This window comes from Pterocles gutturalis, unplaced genomic scaffold (genome assembly GCF_000699245.1).
Source record: "Pterocles gutturalis isolate BGI_N339 unplaced genomic scaffold, ASM69924v1 scaffold15875, whole genome shotgun sequence".
Lineage (NCBI taxonomy): Eukaryota > Metazoa > Chordata > Aves > Pterocliformes > Pteroclidae > Pterocles > Pterocles gutturalis.
This window is the reverse complement of record NW_010141081.1, coordinates 271-19,631: the sequence shown is the minus strand read 5'-3', so window position 1 is coordinate 19,631 and position 19,361 is coordinate 271. Positions and strand designations below refer to the sequence as shown.

The 19,361-nt window shown below is 36.0% G+C and overlaps 1 protein-coding gene across 1 annotated transcript; it reads left to right on the top strand.

Moving 5' to 3' along the window:
• Positions 1 to 6: 6 nt before the first annotated feature.
• LOC104469419 (tetratricopeptide repeat protein 13-like) lies at positions 7 to 16,732 on the top strand. The gene is made up of 10 exons (XM_010083911.1): positions 7 to 16; positions 515 to 607; positions 4,835 to 4,918; positions 6,391 to 6,475; positions 8,935 to 9,044; positions 10,209 to 10,344; positions 11,022 to 11,101; positions 12,272 to 12,350; positions 14,143 to 14,222; positions 16,588 to 16,732. The coding sequence occupies exons 2-10, from the start codon at positions 555 to 557 to the stop codon at positions 16,709 to 16,711; spliced, it is 831 nt and encodes a 276-aa protein (XP_010082213.1). The 5' UTR covers positions 7 to 16; positions 515 to 554; the 3' UTR covers positions 16,712 to 16,732.
• Positions 16,733 to 19,361: the final 2,629 nt, after the last annotated feature.

Sequence of the window (19,361 nt, the reverse complement as noted above, 5' to 3'; positions counted from 1 at the left end):
CTGTAAAGTGGCGAAGGTAATGGTAAAAGGAGAGAATAAGCCTTGTGTTGGTTGCGATAATGATGTATGCTTTAGCTAAGCAATGGTCTGAAGTCAGGAGAAAATGAACACTTGCTACCACTCTGTAACTCGAAAGTGTGCTGATAGAAGAGAAGGATGATTTAGGTAGAAGGAGTGTACTTCTGAAAATACTCCTTTTTTTTTTTTTTTTGAAAGAGAGAAAGAGTTGGGAATAGCATTTTCTGGTTGAGACAAAGCTGTGAAAGACCATAGGATATGTTGGAGCTTAGGCTATTAATAACTAATTATTTCAGACTCTCAGAAACATGAAACGCTTATGAGTTGGTTTTTTTTTCTGATGAAAATCATACCTGTGTTTCAATAAAGAAAGACCTTTTTTTATGATCTCTGAATTCTAGCTTTTGCCTAAAATTATTCTGCGTGTGAACAAAGCTCAATTAAAAATTACCTGTAGTGAAATGTGTCCCAATATTAATGTTGTTTGTCTTCGCAGGATAGCTGACCCTGACCAGCCTGTGCTTTGGTTGGACCAAATGCCTGCCCGAAGCCTTAGCAGAGGTTTCAATAATCACATTAACTTAATCAGGTATGAGAGTTTTACCAAACAACCTTCACTCGCACACTAAGAGATTGTACCAGAACTTACCGGCTCTCCATGAAACAGCATATTACAATATTGATAGTATATGTGCTTATTGTTTTACTGTAATACTTATTTTATATTTTCTAATGGAACATTTGGGTTTTGTGTACCTCAGATTTTCCCTAATGACATCTCTTCTTTTTCCTGAATTTCAGTTGTACAACTGAGTTATAGCAAGATCTAACTAGGATGCAGAAGATGCATATTTTTATGTGCTGTTTTTAATTCCCAAATAATCTAATTTTTACATTTAAGGTAAAGTTCATCATAGTTGTAATTTTTGCAAATGCTGCTTCTTGAAGATAGTGGCAGCAGCAATGAAACAATGCTGTTCTGTTAGCTTTAATACCAATTTACAACAGAGAGGAAAAACATAGTTCTTTTAGTTGTTTTCAAAGCAGGCCAAAGTAAAGCAAAAATGACAAAATAGGTAACCTGTGAAAGGTAACAGTTGCACTTTCAAACAAAGGTAAAATTTTAAAGATTAAACCACTGTTGTACGTTCCATCTTCTCCCATGCTGCAAGACTCAGTGTTGTAGTCATGACAGTGCCTACCTTCCATGAAGTGGTAGAAGTGTGAGAGACTCAATGTGGCAGCATCACTGTCAATCACAGGAGCAGAGTGTGTTCGTGTAAGCAAATTCGTAGCCAGGTTTCCATCTTATTTCCCTTTTTCCATCCCCCTTCTCCCCCCATGGGAAGCACTGAATCTTTGATCTGTCATTCTGCTTTTATATCTATTTCTTTCTTTTTTTGAGAAGCTGTGTGGAAAAAAGAGTGTAAGGGAAGCAAAGCCTTCTCAAGAATTATTTCAGGCAGAGAAAAATAGTGATATTCTAATGTTCCCATACAGAGGCTAATGAGAATTTGTCCATGTTGGTCCTTCCACTCTATGGAATGGACCTTAGCAGCCTCTGCTTTACTTCAGGTAGTGGTTACAATGTAGTGTTAAACTCCTATGCAGATCAGTGGTTGCCTCATAGGATGTGCTGCTTCTTGAACAGGCTTATGCTCAAGCTTCTGTCTTCCTTCAAGCCAAGTGTTACATTTGGGCTTCAAGCTCTGTCCATCTTTGCTGTTGATGCATTTCTCTCTTCTCACATGTACGATGCAGCAGAAACCACAACCATCTGACTTTGTGATAAGGATGTGTTCCATACTTCATCTGTTTTTTCCTGGTTTTATTTTAAATGGGTGAGTCAGAGCCCCATTTCTAGGTGATCTGTGCTGGCAGAAGGGCTTTCATGTAATAACACGTGGTTACCATGCTGAAAATAACATTGAACATTTAATCTGGGGAAATGTGTGTTCCTATACAGGATCTTTGCATCAGCAACTCTTGTTTTTCACTGGCCAAAGTACTTTACTTGTTTTCCTCTCATCGGGGAATGCTAGCAAAACTCATGATTTACTATTCCAGCTATTTTGGTGATTTCATAGAAATCTGAAATAAGCTTCATGAACATTCAGAATGGTAGGCCTGTGGTGTATCTAATTCTAACCTTTTGGTTTTGGCTTGGCCTTGACTTTTGGGGATCTCATCAGCATTTTGGCCATGCTTTTTTAGTAGCTAGGTAGTAGTTCTCTGAAAACTATTGATTTGGCACTTTTTCGGAAGGAAAAATAGATTCGAAGCAGTCTAAATACAGCTGCCTTAGGAGCTGATCATACTTTAGTAGTGGTTGGTGATTGCGTCCTTTTTGATTCTGGAAACCTGTACTTGTTTGATCATTTTGCATCCAAAGTAACAGCTGCTTTCATTGGTCAGCTTTCTGTAGTGATTTGTTTCTACTTTTGGATTCCCTAACGATGATTTCACATGAGGTGAGGGATAAAAGAAATTAATATATTATATGGTAATAGGGTTTTTAAAAATTATTTTATTTTTGAAACATATTCTAGTCTGTTATGATTTCTAAATTACAATGTACTCTTAATGGATTATACTGATCTGTATAATCTGTCTTGCATTACTCAACTATGAAATGGCTGCTGATTGAAGATATTAATAGGCTACAGAGCTAACAGCTTTTTGTTGATAATTGAGATCACATTATGATCTTTTGACTGTTTTTCAGGTATACATCCATTACATTATATTTGGCTTGATTTGAAAGTTATTCTCATAACTGTATGACTAAGGCTGAATTCTGTCTGTAGCATGGCTACCTGAAAACCAGGTGTAACAGTAGATTATTTAGGTTGACAAATGGCAGCCTTCATGGTTATGTACAAAGATATAAGCTGTTCAGTCAAATTAGAAGTGTAACAATAGCAGCTGGTTGTTCTTTTAGTATTCATAACAGATCTAGTCATGCTGAGCTCAAGCTGTCTCTCGTTTTTGTTTGGTCTAAATTGTACACCAGTAATTTCTGTGTGCAAAAAATATTTGGATTAGGTATCTGTTAATGTAACCTTTTTCTTTACTTAGAATTCTTTGCATTCAAAGTCCATTATTGTTCAGTAATTCCTGTCAAATAAGTCTTGGCATGGAGACATTAGCATTCAGTGACTGCTGAACTGAAGACTCTTTTCCAGAGTGGCAAAATGTTTGGAGAGTGTCAGAAAACGAAACTTTTTGTTTGTTTTGAGTGAATTTGGGGACCTTTTGTTAAAGGTGTGTAAGAAACATTTTGCACTTCACAATGTTTGATAGGCTTCCAGCTCTTAACATTATCGAGATGCAAGTGTACTGGCTGTCACTACTTCGTGGGTCTTTAGACAAGTGCGACTTTGGCTTGTCTCCTTTCTGGCTTACATGATCAAAGCTACTGAGTTTCTTTTAAAGTAGAGAAAACGTTTTTGAAAGCATAAGTTATTTTCATAGGCAAAACAAGGATTTGGGATCAGCTAAACATCAACAATATACTCAATCTTACAAAACAAATGAAGACACTCTCTGGAGCACTGCTACTTTTAAATTCTTGGTGGTAGTGTTTATTAAACAAGGAGAAAGAGTGGGAATAAACACAAAGCACTGACCACCCACCAAAAGTCTTTTCTTGATGATGATGCTGCTTCTAGATGGTCTTACAGAAAGAAAGCTCTGCTTTGGATGTATTTTCCAAGATGCCACTAAAGGAGAATCCAGTTCCTTATACTGACACGCTTCTGCTTGTTGTACAGATTTTTTTTAAATACAGATGGAAAATGATGGGACGTACAACAAGGGCAAATTATGTATATAGATTTGTCTTCATCCTTCTGCTTTCCCTCCCTCCCTTTCCTGTATGCAGATATGTATATGTGTTCTTATCAGTTTTTAAAGAGTGATTCTGACATTATTCTGAGACTAAGCCTACTAAAGTGTGAGACTGTCAAGTGAGACCTTAGACAGGGACTTAAGCTGCCGAAAATCACTTAGAGTGGAAAGAAAGCTGGGTTTACACACCTTCCTGTGATTGACAGTGGTTTGCTTGCTCAGAGAGCGATAACGTTTGCTTTATAAAATCTTGTTTTGTAGACTGGGAGAAGAGGAAGGACTCCTACAAATACAATAATGGTATGTAAATTTTCCTCTCAGAGTGGTTATAATCCTAGCAGGTTTCTGCCGAGATTATAATGTAATTTTTTTCCTTAAATAGTCCAAGGGAAAAAACACCACCCTTTTGATGTTTTTGTTTGACAGTTACTACTTGTAACTGTTAGGAGTCTAAGAAAAATTACTTCAATATAGAGGGAGGTAGGTGAATTAAAAAAAAAAAAGTATGTGGACTGTCAGAGCAGATCAGCATATATATTGGCAAACATGTAAACTGGAGAGTGTTGGTTCTCAAAGTAAATCAATGTGCGGACTGAGAATTCTCTCCTAGTTCTGCAATATTTATGATGGTAAATATCTGTTTAAGAAATATTATATCCTTGTAAAAATTGATAATTATCATATAGATAAGACTTACTGGACATGGGCCTACTGAAAATGGGGAAATACGTTGTTCTCTGATAAAATACATTTCACTGATGATACATGACAAGTTCATGATGGAATCTATATTCAAAATGGAGGATGGGTAATTCACCACTTCACACAAACTTCCAGTTCTTTCCTTTAATTCACAAAGCATCTGTGGATAAAATTCTGCCAAATATTAGTGTGTAATATTTGTGTGTTATCCTTGGAATGTTGAGTTGAAAAACAAGACTTTAAAAAGCTTTTGTTTTCTTTGTAGGGGACAGGTTATTAACATGCGGTACCTGGAATATTTTGAGAAAATTCTTCATTTTATCAAAGACAGGATCCTTGTCTATCATGGGTAAATTACTGATTCCCCCCCACACACACACTTCACTCCCCTGGTAGTACTGATTTGAAATTTACGTAATATTCACTTCAGAAAGTCTGAGGGTTATTTTCATAATTTTAATAAGTTCCAGTTTTCTTAGTATCTATAATTATCTGATTTCCTATTGGAAATGCAACATGCTATTCATTGCTACGTAAAGAAACTTAAACTAATAGGAAAAAATATTGTATACCTATGTATAACAGTGTTGAATTTGTACCCATGGTTTTGGCACAAGTGGGTCTCAATTCTTTCTAAAAATATGATTTATTAAAGATGTTGGATTTGCTCCTGGTAGAATAGAGTACAGTTTCTCTGAATATTGAGATTCATTTATTAAATAGTAGGAATGAAGAAAAAAGATAAAAGAAGATATAGAAAGTAATTTTAATTGAAACTGGTGTTTGACAAGTAGTTTTAAAGGAGCAGAGAATCTTTGCTACCTGTTACGTAGATGGGTTGGTAGACTTTTTCCGGGAAGAGAAGACGGTTGTAGAATCTTGAATGAAATAATGTGACTAAAGTTAATCTGAAAATTGAAGTTGGCATATATGTCAAACTTTGGTCATTTTTTTTTATGAGTTAAATGTCTTCCCCAGCTGTGGTGCATTTGTGGCAAGAGTGTTCTGATAGCATTAAAAATTAAGAAACTCTTAGCTTTAAACTGTCTAATTTTTCTTTGGCCTGGTAACTTTTATTAAATATTGAGTTGTGTTTTTCAATCTCATCATGCTACTTAAATATTTTAAAAAAAGTGCAGAAAATCCTTGTAACCGTTGAAAACATTTACATTTTAGAAAATATATGATAGTTGCTGAAGATATGTACATTATATAGTAGCTGGGAAATCTGTCCTCTACTGGGACAGAGTTTGTCCAGAGTGAGCCAGCAGCATTTGACCTTAAACCAGAGCAATTTGTGCTGTGATTTTTTAAAATAATTCTGTTCTTAAAATCTGGGTACAGTAATGAATAAATGTCAGAACACTAGTTCAATAGGTTTCTTCACGGTCCAGCTGTGCCTGCATCTCTAGCATTTACACAGCTTTGAGACTAGACGGATGCATACATTTTGAGGAGAATGTTTCTAATGTTAACTCTGTTATTCTTCCATCTTTCCTCATAAACAACCTGCTGCCTACACACGCTCATGCAAACACCGTTTAATGCTTTAGAGTGGCCAACAGCAATTGAATAAGATAAACCTGAAGTTTGAAGTTGAGGTTTGAAGCTGAAAAAAACAAGCAGAGCTGATATAGGAGGAAATTCATTTTTGAAGAATAGGAGAGCATGTGGCCAAGTATGAAGGGACTAATTTTCAGAAAATAAATAATAACTTTCAATAACTTATTCCGTTATGGCTAATTAGGTTAAAGCTAGATGGATTTCCAGAAATGCTACGTGTGTTCAACCATTGCGATTCCATATTTGATTTTTTTACAGTGCTAATAATCCAAAAGGACTATTAGAGGTTCGAGAAGCTTTGGAAAAGGTACATAAAGTAGAAGATCTTCTTCCCATAATGAAGGTAAATTAAAGAAAAACTTCAAAAAATGATAAAAATAATAAAACATATTCTGGGAGATATCCAGTTTCTCAGAATATAACCGTTGTGTATAAGCTTAAAATGAATACTTGGAAATGTTAACTCGGGTTATTTCAAATCTGCACACGTAGGGTATGACCTTCCCTTTGATACATGTGGGCGTGTGGTGTATATTTGAAAGGCTTGGCCTAACTGTGAATTGGTAAAGAAATGACAGGAAAACAAAATGTTTAATGGAGTTCTTTGAAGCCAGCCTTATCAACTGGGAGGATTTGTGGTCAGATCCACCATAACGGGCTCACAGTATTGCCTGTACAGTGTGAAGGAAAAAATTGAACATGTGCATCTAAAAGATTAGTAATATGGAAGCTCTTTTTACCTTAGGTTTATTGGTGTGGGTCCATACGTGATGGGGCTGGCAGGGGGAAGGGGGAGAATAGTTACCCATAGTGACTGAGAGCTAATCTGAAATTAAATCTTGGTTTGTGTTCTTGTGCTTTGGAAGACTGTCAGAAAAAGGAGTGGGGAAACCTGCAGGTTTTCTTCTTGCTGGTGGTGGCCTTTGTAGAAGGGCTTTGGATATATGATGTGCAAAATAGTTTATACTTGTAGCTCAACTTAAGTAGTAAGGTTTGAGCTGGGTTTAAGTAAAAGGTCTTCCCCCTCTCCCACCATTCCTCCAAATTAATCTAAGATGATCAGTGTGTATTTGGGTTTGGGGAAACACTGTTACAAAGTATTTAGTTTTAAAGGATTGGACAGGATTTTATTTACAATAAAATAAAATTTGGGGAGAAACAGTCATTCTAAATAGAGACAAACTCATTGCTTTCTTAGAATCATGGAATCATTAAGGTGGGAAAAGACCTTAAGGATCAGCAAGTCCAATTGACTTCTTATCGGGTGTGTCCATATTGCAATTTCATATGTAAGCAAAGCTGATGGGTTGCCATAGAACAGAGCTGTCCGGGTTTGAGTTTGTTCATGGTAGTAGCGCTCACTCATTTGTGCACTACAGTTATCTTTACAGAAGCTACATGGCTCAAGCACTAACTTTTTCTATGGGGTTTTAAAATATGTATTACTTATATAGGTGTCTTCAAAGAACATGCCGTAATTTTTTAAGTCCTTTTTGTATTATTCTTGTTCTTGGCCATAAAAGATGAAGCCAAGTGGATACTAACTGAACCTAAACAAAACTTGTGATGAAGAGGTAGTAGATGTTGGGGTGGATACACAATTAATTGTTCCCTGCTGACACACAAATGTGCAAATAGGGCCCTGTAAAGCACCTAATATGGCTACTGTTGATTTGTAGGCCAGAAAAAATTCTGTTAGTGGAGTTAAAAATGTAGGTTCCTCCAAGAGGATGATGGACGATACATGACTTATTTCAAAATAAATGGCTCAACTGGCAGCAAATATTCTTCCTGGTTTTCATAACCTGTACATTTTGCCCTGGTTTGAATCTCCCGTATCTCTTTCCAAATTGTATTGAAGTGGAATGCTGTTAGAAGCTTTTAGATTTGTTTCTTTAAAATAAATGCAGATTCTCTTTAAACAAAACATCCTAGATCACAAGTTCTAATTTAAAATAAATAATTGCCTGAGTAATTCATTCAACATTATTGCATAATAGTCATTAATAGTGCCTGTATAAAATGAACGTCTGCTAATATTGATGCAGTTTGGTTTTTTTTTGTAGCTGGGGAACGTTGTATGTCGAAAGCTGGGCTACTTAAATACAGTTTTTCCTGGTTTTATACAACTCTGGCTATATTATTACGCTTAGATAATGTAGCTTTGTAAAATTCTTAAACTTTGGGTTATTTTTCTTCTGATTAGGCTAAACATTAGTTAAAACTGAATCACAGTTCAGAAATTGTTGCTGTGAGCTGTATTCTAGAATACACACTTAGATTAATGCAGCTACTTCTTAGTGTAAACATAAAACAGGCTCTCAAATTCCTGGTTTTGCATTTACGTTATTACGCCAAAAAGTTACTATCAACATGCAACTTGATGAGAAATCTGTACAACTCAAACTGCTTTGTACAGTACGTTATTACGCCAAAAAGTTACTATCAACGTGCAACTTGGTGAGAAATCTGTACAACTCAAACTGCTTTTCATAAACAGTGTTGCTTTATAGTCACTATGTAGTTATAAAATTCAGTGTCAATATGCCTCATTTAGTGTTCAGAATTTCTGATCAGTAAGAAATAAAGAATAAACGTCAATATGCCTCATTTAGTGTTCAGAATTCAGATCAGTAAGAAATAAAGAATAAATGAAACAATGTAGTTGATAGTTACTTTTTGTCCTGTTCCCTGAGTTTGTCCATTTTAATTTCTGCTCCAGGTATTTTAGGTGTTTCAGAACAATAGCTAGGCAGTCTGTCTCTGTTCACTCTAATATTACTTTTTTTTTTCTTTTGAAAGCAGTTTAACAGTAAAACAAGAGATGGGTTTACTGTGAACACAAAAGTCCCCAGCCTCAAGGATCAAGGGAAGGAGTACGATGGATTCACGATTACAATAACGGGAGATAAGTATGTTTACTATCTTGAGGGGTTTAGGTACATTAAGTAATGATTAAGTGATAGCAATTAATCTTCTCAAATGCCATTTCTACTGGCATAAAGCAGGTTTTGTTTGTCATTAGTGGTGTTTTTGTAAATAACTAAAAAAATGTGTAATTTGAGGACTTCTGATTCTGTTTCTGTTCCCTAACAGAGGGAATGTAACAGTGAGGGAGTAGGCCCAGATGCTCTTAACATATAGCTCAGAAGTGAAGAGAGATTTTGTTATTCATCTTATAGTATAAAATGCCAAGCTAGATAGTACCTGAATGTATGAGGATACAATCAGGAGGTTTTGCACCACTCTTTAGGTAAGATAGTAAATTTCTCACTTCATGGATACTGGCTCCTTGTCCGCCTGAAGCATGAACATTAATCTGAAGCACAGAAGCTCTGTCCTACTACTAACTAAGAACTTTGACTTATGGAATTTAAAATTCTATGCATTCCGAAAACTCATGTGCTTCCAATGAGTGGCATGGAAGCCAGACTTATCTTCTAAAATGTTAACATATCTCTTGGCTTTTAATTTTACATTCTAAATCATATGCCTACATAGGTGAATGGCATTAAATGTATGGCCCCACTGTTTTGGGGAAAATATTTTCATGTCTAACTTTGTTCTGCACAAACCTTGTTCTGTATCGGTCAGTCTGTTTGGATCCATAGTTTATAACTATGCTTTTATACCAAAACAATTCCATTTTGGTAGTTCAGAAGTTAACAAAACTACACTTTCCGTTCTGTACAAAAATCTCAAGCCTGTGAAGGTGTTTTAAAATGCAATGTTTCTTATTTTTTGCCTATACTTTAGGTGAAACAGTAATCCTTATCAGGTATTCTTCAATGGAAATACTTCATCTGTGATTACACAGCAATCTTTGTGTATTCTTTCAGACAAACTTACAATGTGACAAAACATTTTTAATTCTGTGGGGGATTTTTTGTGTTTTTTACCTAAAAGGGGGGCAACGCACATAATCTCCTGCTTAAGAAAAAATTATAGGAAAGAGGTTATGATGTGTTATTTAACTGTACTACATTTGTACCTTGCTCTGGATATTAGATTATACATCAAGTTCTGTTAAAAAAAATAAAAGTCTTACCTCCTTTCTTGTTTCATCTACTTGACAGAGTGGGGAACATACTATTTTCGGTAGAAACTCAGACAACAGAAGAGAGAACTCAGCTGTATCATGCAGAAATAGATGCGCTATATAAGGATCTAACAGCTAAAGGAAAAGTTCTAATTCTGTCTGCAGAGCTGGGGGTAAGGCTGTGTTAATGGAAATGGTGAATTCTTTGATAAAATGCTGTGTTTTTATAGCTTCTGTTTAAGTCAGTGTTCTAATAATTTTGACAGAGATCGTAAGTAATAAAACTGACTGCTTGTTTAAACTCAATTATGAAAAATACCATCAGAAGCTGCCATAATTCTGTTACTTCAAAATTTCCTATGCTTTGCTGCAGTAATAGAGTCCAGACGTCTCAATATCACAGTGTGTTCCTTTTTTTTGTCTTCTCCTTATTTCCTTTTTTTTCCTCATGTTTCATCATCCTTATAAGCACTGCTTGGGATTTGATTCAGAGTGGCTACACGTAAAATGAGAAGTAACACAGATTCATGAGAAGCACTAGAATTGTGTTTGGTTTGATTTGTATTGCAGTGAGAATCTGACAACATTTGAGCTTGTGCATTCCATTTTTTTATCCTTTAACACAGTGTAGATGAACTGTTTTCACCTAAATTTTAAAGGTACAACAAAATAATTTCCTTAAACATCTTAGTCAGATTTCAGCTTCTCAGCTTGACATTTTTCACGTTTGAAATTGTTCTTTAAAAAAAAAATCATCACAGTACTGTAAGACTTTCCAGTATGTGTTCCTTTATATGGTATTACCTGACTATTAAATTATCTTTAATTCACTTTTTTTTCCCTTGCTTAGGAAGTAGATGCTGTTTGCAATTTGATCCTGTCATTAGTTTATTACTTCTATAATTTAATGCCACTTTCAAGAGGCTCTAGGTGAGTGATTGTCTTTATCATGTCTGTTATTTTGAATGCATGCTGTAAAATGTCCATGTGTTGCAGTATCTTAATATATTTTTAAATATAAAAAATGCTAAAAAAGCTCTGGGTTGAGCTGTCTGTCCTGTGCAGCATCTCATTTTGTGCTGCCATGACGATGGGTACTTACTTAGTACTGTTTTAAAAGCTAGTTTGTAATTGTTGATGGTAACTATTTATAGCTGCATGTGTATTTCAGATGATGAGTAGTCTGTATAGACTTCAGCTCACAGATTGAAAAGTGTAATTTTTAAATTGTAATGCTTGGGTTCCTCATCCATATTATGTTACACCACTGTAATTTCACTCAAGAAGCTTTACTGAAACATGTATTTAGGATGAAATATACTTTGAGATAACTTATATTAATAAAATACACTAAAATATTATTTTAGTAATTCATTGCAACTGTTATGGTCACCAAATGAAACCCTAGAATAAAGTCCCATATGTCACAGATCTTTTCAACTGAAATTCTATTTTAATTCAAACCTGGCTACATCTAAGAGTATTAGGACTCTCTGTCCCGCAAAGTACTTAAGATCTTTTAGCTTATTATTAAACACAGTTCAGTAGAAAATAAAATTTTAAAAAATTCTGAGACTTCATTTTTATAGTCAGACTTTGCCTTTATCTTACAGAATATAAAAATTAACAGAAATTCTGTCTGAGTTTCACAATTGAAAAAAAAAAGTTAAATTAAAAAAAGTTAAGTAACTGAACATCTTTGCAGTGCTGCTAGCTCTGTTGCAGTAGAGTTTGTAACTTCTGGGCTACCGCTGATCTTCTTGGGAACAGGGGTTTGCTTTGTTTTCGTCTCTATGGAGTCTTATGAACTTGTAAGTCTGAAATAATGATTCTGACTACTGTAGAAACAGTGCTCTTCAGTAGTTAAACTCCATGGGATTATAACTTCATTCCAGTGGTGTTGGAAAGTAACAGTGATTTCACTTTTTTAAGTGTTTCATGCTTTTTTTTACTTCTAAAATAAAGTAACTAGCACAGTAATTTTACTAGCCTTCTATGAAACAGTACTATATTCTATTTGTTGTGCAGTCTGAAATAGCATTATGGAAAGACTTCGACTGCACTATGTTTGTTGGTTTTTTTGTTTGTTTGTTTTTTTAGTGTGATAGCTTATTCAGTGATCATGGGAGCACTAATGGCAAGTGGAAAAGAAGTATCAGGAAAAATCCCTAAAGGAAAGGCAAGTATCAAAATACACTGGGTTAGCCTTGATGGAGGAAGTCATACTTGTAAACGTGAGGAAGGAGCTGTAAGAATGAACAGAAGTTGCACACTTGTTTACTGGAGATGTATTAGCTGCATACTATGGTGTCTTGCAGCCTGAGAGAGTCTTGAAAATTTAATTGCTGTTCTGTGATAGCAGGTGAGATTTAGAGATCGCATGTGCAGTAATTCTGGTTAGTCAAACTGTAGCAGTTTGTGTCTCACAGTAATTACACATTTGTAACTGAAGCATTTCTAGTGTGCTGAGCTGCTCTTTCTGGCGTTCTTTGAGAAGGGCTCTGGGAATACTTGGGCGGAATTAGTGACCCTTCTGGCACACAACAGAAATTTTCTGTCTTTGCTCTCAATGTGTTGCAGAACATTTAGGTCTTGGTAAGTAGAAATGTATGTGCAGCATCTCTTGATTTCTCCTTCCCCTCTGTGTTCTGCTTAATTTAAAACAAGTCCCAGTTTTTAAGTGACTGGATTTGAATATTATACCACTTTGCACAATAAAGGGTTTCCCTTTCTTTATTCAGCTACTGGTCTGTTAGCTGTATTACCTTTTCAGCATGAAAGGAGTGAGAGCACCTCTGTCTCTTTAATGTACTGTCAAAAGAATCAGTGAAATTCCAGTGTGAATCAAAGTTGTTGAAGAAAATGTCCTGCATGGGTGACTGAAGAAAGAGCAACTTTCCCTTTTGTTCTAGAAAGCCCTGAAAACAATTAAGTTTGTCCTTTGGATACAATGAACTCCTAGTAGCTTTTTAAAAGCAAACTGCACTTGCTTAGCAGTAAGAAAGCTAAATCCTTTTCAGTGTGCCATTAACTTCCTATCTTCACCCTTCTGTGAGAGTTTAAGCTGAGGTAAAACACTGATGTGGGCTTTCTTATGCATCTTAGGACTTAATAGGGTAGTGTATTTTGTTAGACTGATTTTATGCAAGCAAGCAGAGTTTCAGGATTACTAAAAAGCAGGACTTCTGACTTAGGGGAAGCTTTAGGGATGTTTTTACATTTGAAGGTTTTTCCTGAAACAGAGTGCCTGAATTGGAACAAAACAATTTTTTTTGAAAAACTTTAACCACTTGGAAGGAATTGTTTTCACCAGTTGAATGAAACTGGGATTTTATTTTTTTTTCCCCACGTTCCTTAGAAGGGTATTTCTGGTCCCAAGCTTATGACAGCATGCATTATCAGACTGAAGACAAAGGTGCCGAGTAGTCAAGAGTCTTGGTATTGCCTGGTAGGGCAGTCAGTAGCCATGGCCAGTGTAGCTTCCAGTATTGGTTGGGGAGGGGGGGTGGTATGCACAGCTGCAGAGAGTTTCAGTGCCTGGCATGCATGCTGACTTCCAAACTTGTGATGAAGGACAAAGTACTCTAGGCACTGACTAGTTAGTAAGCTTAATCCTGTCTTCACATTGTGAAAAGAAGTAATACAGAATGCCTGGAAAGCCTAATATGACTCTATCAATCATGTGATACAATCTTTTGCAGAATATAATAAGTAGGAATGAGAAATATCGCCATCTTATTTGGACATTGTAATAAAGGCCAGAAGACAGTCAATATTTTCTGGTGCTGACTCATTAGTATAAATATTTTGTTAAGAGATAAACAAATAAGTAATGATTTTGTTACAAAAGGAAGGATATGGTTTTAAAGTTGAATTTATGCTAAGAATATTTGAGGATTAACTTCCTGAAATTAGAGAACTTAAAACTTCTACAATTTCTTAAGATCTTTTTTATTTTGTTGTGTTTTCAGCTGGTTGATTTTGAAGCAATGACAGCACCAGGGTCTGAAGCTTTTAGCAAAATAGCAAGGAGCTGGATGAATCTAAAAAGGTAAATATTTTTGTTCAGATGGGGGGTGGTGAAATAAAATATTAAGATTTTATATCTAAAATGTAAACCTATACTAAAAACCGTTACTTAGAAATTATGAGTTTGGTAAATGATTCAGTGTATTTTTATCACTGTTTAGGCATTGATAAGACAAGATTTGAATTTACAAACACAGTAGTTTATTTCTAGTCTAACAGAGTAGTTAGAAGTCCAGACTTTCAGTTATGTGATTGTCATCCTCTGAGAAAAATAGTTGGGTTAATATTTGCTTCATTTTGTCCAGTGGTCAAATTTGACTTTTTATTATTATTATTTTATCGTTACTAAATCTGGCAATAGAGTGAAAAAAGCAGGGGAAAATTTTAACTTGGGGTTTTGGGTTTTTTTTTGCATTCCCATGGATCCATCTCCATTTCCATGGATCTCTTCAAACTATGCATCAAAAGTCATTTACTTATCCTTTAGTGCTATTTTAATTTGGAGAGTATTTTCAAAGTAGATGGCAGGTTTGAATATACAGAATTACCTTACTTAGTATAACTGCATGACTTTTGTATAATGCTTTAAAATTTTGATTTTCATATGAATTGATTTTTGAATACAGATTAATTTCTTGTCAATATTATCAATCTGATGCATTTCATTTGTTCCTTTAGTGGATATTCCTCATACAAAATCTAAATATCAGGCCAGAGACAAAACCAGTTCTAGTATCCTTCAAGTCAGGGTCAAGACACTTAAAGGGTGCTGAGAGAACTGGCCAATGTCCTTACAAGGCCATCTGTAATCTCTGAAAGGTTTTGCACATCAGGGGACATTCTTGGTGACTGCAGGAAAGGAAATCTTGCATCTGTCTTCAAGAAGGCCAGAAGGGCCAACCCAGGAAAAGTGTAGGCTGGTCAGCCTCACTTTGGTCCCTGGGAAAGTAACGAAGTGAGTCCTCTAGGAAAGCATTTCAGGGTAAATGAGGAAGAAGGTGATGGAGGACAGTCAACATGGGTTTACTAAATGTTGTGTGACACAATATGATTGCTGTCTGTGATAAAATTACTAGATTTGGGGATGAGAAGAGAGCAATTGATGTTTATTTTTACTTCAGCAAGGACTCCCACAATACTCTCATACCAAGATAGCACATTATGATCTGGATGAATGGACAGCTGGATGGGTAAAAAGCTGTTTGGATAATCAGATTTAGGGGGTACTCAACATTTTAGACCACACCTAGAATACTGTATCCAGTTTGGGGGCAGCTGCAGTAAAGATAAACTGGAGCAAATTCAGTAGAGAGTCACCAGCACAGTCAGGGGGCTGGAGCACATGCCTGAACAGGAGTGAACTGGGCTTGTTCAGCCTGGAGAAGAGAAGGCTTTGACCTAACAGCAGCTTTGCAACAGGACATCTTTGTCAGACTCAGGCTAAAAATCTGCATGTAAATACAGTCAAATTCAGCGTTTATTAAGGAGTGACATTTTTAAACTACAGTGTAACAAGTTGCGGTTTTTATTAAAAATAATCTGCACAAATATTGTGACTTGGTTGTCTTGGAAATTTAAAATATTTATGGTTCCCACAATTTTTTTTTTACTGTAAATCTCCCAATTTATATACTCAACTTTTTTCTTAATCCTCTGTTCATGGGTTTTTTTCTTGGTGTGTGTTTTTTGTTTTGGTTTTTTTTAAGACATATCTTTACCAAAGGGGAACTTCTCTCTTGGAAGCAAAGTCAGCTTAAGCCATATCAGTGCCACCTGTATGCTTCTGACCCTTTCAATTGTACTGTTGAAGTTTGTGGGAATCTGTAACAAACCAGATCAGGGAACTGATTTGTCTTAAAAATAACATTGGTGAAACCAAAATTTATTTTTAAACTAGACATTTTGTAGCATAATCCCACTGATAGTATTGCTGGCTTGTTTGAGAGATGTAATAATGTGTGAGGAATGAGCGAGGGTGGAGAAAATGCTAAAGCTGGCTTTGCTTGATGCTGAGAAAAATATCTGTAGAACCACAGCCCAAAGGACTTGAAGTAGTAATTTGAAGGTAATTAACCTGAGTGGCTAATTTGTCTGTGGTAGAAGAATAATAGTGAGTAAGGTAAGGCTTGAAGACTTAAAGGAATTAAATTTTGCTTTAACTTCTGACACTTCCAAAGGCTCGTTTATGTAGTCATTATTTTCATTCTGTATAGTGAGTGAGGAGTCATGAGAAGCAAGAGCTGGGTGTGGGCAACAGATTTCTGACTTCAAGTCCCAAATTTGTTGGAGAAGGGGATGAAAAAAAATATAAGCTAATGTGCTAACTTCCATCTAAATCAAAAAACTAATCAGAAGAGAAATAATTTTATTTTTTTCTGATTTTTCAGTATTTCACCTTCTTACAAGAGCCTACCATCAGTATCGGAGACTTTTCCAACCCTGAGAACGATGATTGAAGTACTAAATACAGACTCATCTCATTGTTTAAAAAAAACTATAGTTGTTGTATAATTTATACAAATAAAAGGCCAAGAGGTACTGCTTCATAAATTATTTTGAAGGGAAAATTATGGTCAAAATGGTTTGGTTTTGTTTTTTAATAGAATAAAATTACTTGACTAGTTATCATTATAATGAAAGGAATCTTCCCAGGACCAGTAATATTAAAAAGGAAAAAAGAAGTAGATCAGCCAATTTCTTGTATTAAGACTTACTCAAACAGGAAATACAGTTGTTTAGGGGCCAAGCTGAAGAGCAATAAGAGACTTCCATCACAGTTATGATCTGAACATACTGCAGGTGAAAGTGTATTTAAAAAAAAAAAAAAAGGAGAAAAGTAATCTGCATTGGAAATACCACTGTACTACTTCCCTTTTTTTCTTTTCAAAGCCTCAGTCTTCTGCATGGAAAACTTCATGAGCTGTACAGGTGTGAGTAATTGGTAAATACACAAGCATTTCATGTAATGCAATCCAGTGAAGGAACAGATGTCAGCTTAAAAGAATGGGTTTCAGAAAAGCGTCATTTGGAAACAAAAACAAACAAATGACATATTTGGAGTTAAGCTCTTGGTAAGTCAATGTCAGAAAAACAGCAGCTGCACATCAGTCTCCCTTTCCAAGTACCCATTGGTGGTGGTGGTTGGCAGAAGATATCAACATCTTGACAGTATGTTGGGAGAGCCAGCTAGGGCTCCTTGAGTTGCATTTTTTGGCAGGGCCTGGCAGCATTCTGGAAAGACAGGCGTCCTGTAGGGCAGGGCTTGTTCACTTCAAACAACACAGACAGTACCATGAACCAATTTTTGATTGTAATAGTGATGATATTATTTCTGGTGAGTCCAAACTGGATTATACTAAATTTAACTTGAGCTTTATTACTTTAGAGCTCTTTATGAGGTTAAGTGATTTCAGGAACAGGTTTCTTGTTTTAGGGATTAGACCACAGGGAGTGGAGAAGGGGTGGTGGGGAAGAAGATTCCGTGAACAAACCATGTACAACTGTCTGGGTTTTGTTCTCCTCATTTCTCTTACTCCTGTGACTGACTTCGTACTCATTCCCCTGCTGACAGACAAAAAGATTATATTAATGGGAGATCAACGGAGGGTGGGCGTAACACGTATTACACCTCTATGAGTCTGTATGTGTATGTGTGAATGTTTAAAAGGCTGGTTGCTCTGGGTGTGCTACAGATGACTAAGAAAGAGCTCAAGTCAAATGCTCTCAAACGAGTTTAACAAACAAAACAGGATTATATAACTGGGCTGGTATGTGATAACTTGGAGAACTGTAATTACCTCCTAAGAACTAGATAGGTGGAGAAATCTTAATTATCATTTTCCATCCTCTTCTGTGTCATCTTAGCTGGTCTAGTGCTATAATTTGAATTCTTAAATGGGAACACAAATGTATTGCAGGCTCAACCATTTGTCTATTAAGAATAATATTAAAGAAAGCACAGTGAGGCAAAAAAAAATAGGCTAAGCAATGAAAACCTATTAATCTGAACCTCAATGTTTGTGTAACTTTGCAACACACTTTGAAAATAACTTCCCATGCCCCTACCTAGGACAAAAGGCAAAATAGATTTAGTCTCAGGTAACTCTTCTGACATATTTACTTGTCCTTGGTAAGCTTTCTTGGTTTTTACTGAAAGATGCTTCCCCCCCAGGAGATTTTGGGGGTCTCTTGGGAGTTTGTCAAAGCATTCCTTGAGGTACCACACAGAGTTAGGACTTGATACAGGAAAAGAGAGTGTTTATACAGTGAATGAGGAGCCAGCTGAAAGGGAGAAACAAGGTGGCAGGCTGCCAGGCAAGCTAAGGTTAGTAATGTAGTTTGCCAATGAAATTTGCAGGTTATGGAAGGTTTGGGTGTGTTAATAAAATGAGGCACAGAATAGCAAGTAGGGAGAACTCAACATTTGAAAGAACCCAAAATTATTTTATTGAATACAGTTTAATCTGAAGTATTTTGTAATTTCCAAATACTGAGTTTCAAGTTTGGGTAATACAAGTTGCAACTAATAAAATTTGCTACAATGAGGTGGCTGTGGAAAAGGCATATAGAAACCCTCATAGATGTCAGGAAAGATAGTCTTAGTCAAGAATTTTTTAAAAGAAGTTACACATCACTGATGTGCTGTCCTCTGTGATACTCGTGTAGTGGGGAGTTCTGGTGGACCACTCCAGCCCCTCGCAGTCAATGAAGATGACTTCAGACAGCACCAAGTATGGAGAAGGGCCAATAGAACGAGGAGGGTGCTGGAGTGAAGGCTGATTTAACACAGAGATCTCCCTCTAAGTACAGTAGTTAAAAAAACAGACTTGGAGAAAAGAGTTAAGGCTAAACAGAACTCTGCTCTTGACAGAAGCTGGTCATACTGCAACTTGCTTTCAGAGAGTTAGAACAGTTTGGCAATGAAACATTCTTTTATGATGTTGGTGTTGTGCTGTAGTTATTCTTTACCAACTGCTTTTTGCTGCCCATTCTAATTTCACTGAACATTTGGAAGAAATAATTCTTCCTGCAGCACCCCTCAGACCAAAAACCTAGTTCTTACAGCCTATAGGAAATCTGTTTTACCGATCTACACAATGCCTCCTGCATAGCTTGTTACACTTGGGCTGCAACTTTTTTATTTTAACGAAGTAACACAGAG